The sequence below is a fragment of the Calidris pugnax genome, unplaced genomic scaffold (genome assembly GCF_001431845.1).
Source record: "Calidris pugnax isolate Ruff unplaced genomic scaffold, ASM143184v1 scaffold460, whole genome shotgun sequence".
Classification (NCBI taxonomy): domain Eukaryota; kingdom Metazoa; phylum Chordata; class Aves; order Charadriiformes; family Scolopacidae; genus Calidris; species Calidris pugnax.
Window position 1 is genome coordinate 73,848 of NW_015091195.1, and position 735 is coordinate 74,582.

The 735-nt window shown below is 65.3% G+C and overlaps 1 protein-coding gene across 1 annotated transcript in view; it reads left to right on the forward strand.

The window, feature by feature from the left end:
- The window catches only part of LOC106898363 (rho guanine nucleotide exchange factor 11-like), a 32,799-nt gene that overhangs the window by 27,369 nt on the left and 4,695 nt on the right, over positions 1-735 (forward strand). Inside the window, exon 9 of the mRNA XM_014959583.1 lies at positions 579-655. Within this exon, the coding sequence (XP_014815069.1) occupies positions 579-655 (77 nt within the window). The remainder of the gene's footprint in view (positions 1-578; positions 656-735) is intronic.

A 735-nucleotide genomic window follows, 5' to 3' on the forward strand; every position in this document is an offset into this window, starting at 1 on the left:
GGACCGGGGGGGGGGGAGAGGGGGGGACCAGGGGATGGAGATGCGGGGGGACCAGGGCACTGTGGGATGGGGGGACCAGGGGATGGAAATACTGGTGGACCAGGGGATGGGGATGCTGGGGGACCAGGGGATGGAGATACTGGGGAACCAGGGTGCTGTGGGATGCTGGGGCACCAGAACATGGAGATGCTGGGAGAGCAGAGTGCCAGGAGATGGGGCTACCAGGGGGTTGGAGGTACCTGAGGACGGGGCTGCCAGGGACCACAGTGCCAAGGGATGGAAGATGCCAGAGGATGAGGGGACCTGCCTTTGGGGATGGTGGGGGAATGAGGGGACCAGGGGGGGGACCAGAGGATGGGGGTCCCTGGGCATGACGATGGTGGGGTATCAGGGTGCCAGGAGATGGGGATACCAAGGGAGTGGAGGTACCTGGAGGTGGAGATGCCAGGGACCAGGGGTGCCAGGAGGCTGTCACCCTCCATGGATGAATTTGGGAGCAGCCTTGGGATGAAGGGGGGCTCTGCGAGGTGGGACGTGCCACCACCCCAGTGTCTCAACATCCTCCCCCCCCCTCCCAGATGTCCTGGTGCTGCTCATGGCGGACGTCCTCGTCTTCCTGCAAGAGAAGGACCAGAAATACACCTTCCCCATGCTGGTGAGCCACCACCACCCCCCGTCCCACGTTTCCCTGGGCCCTTCCCCACCGCAGTGGGGGTGGCATCCTGACCCCCCCCG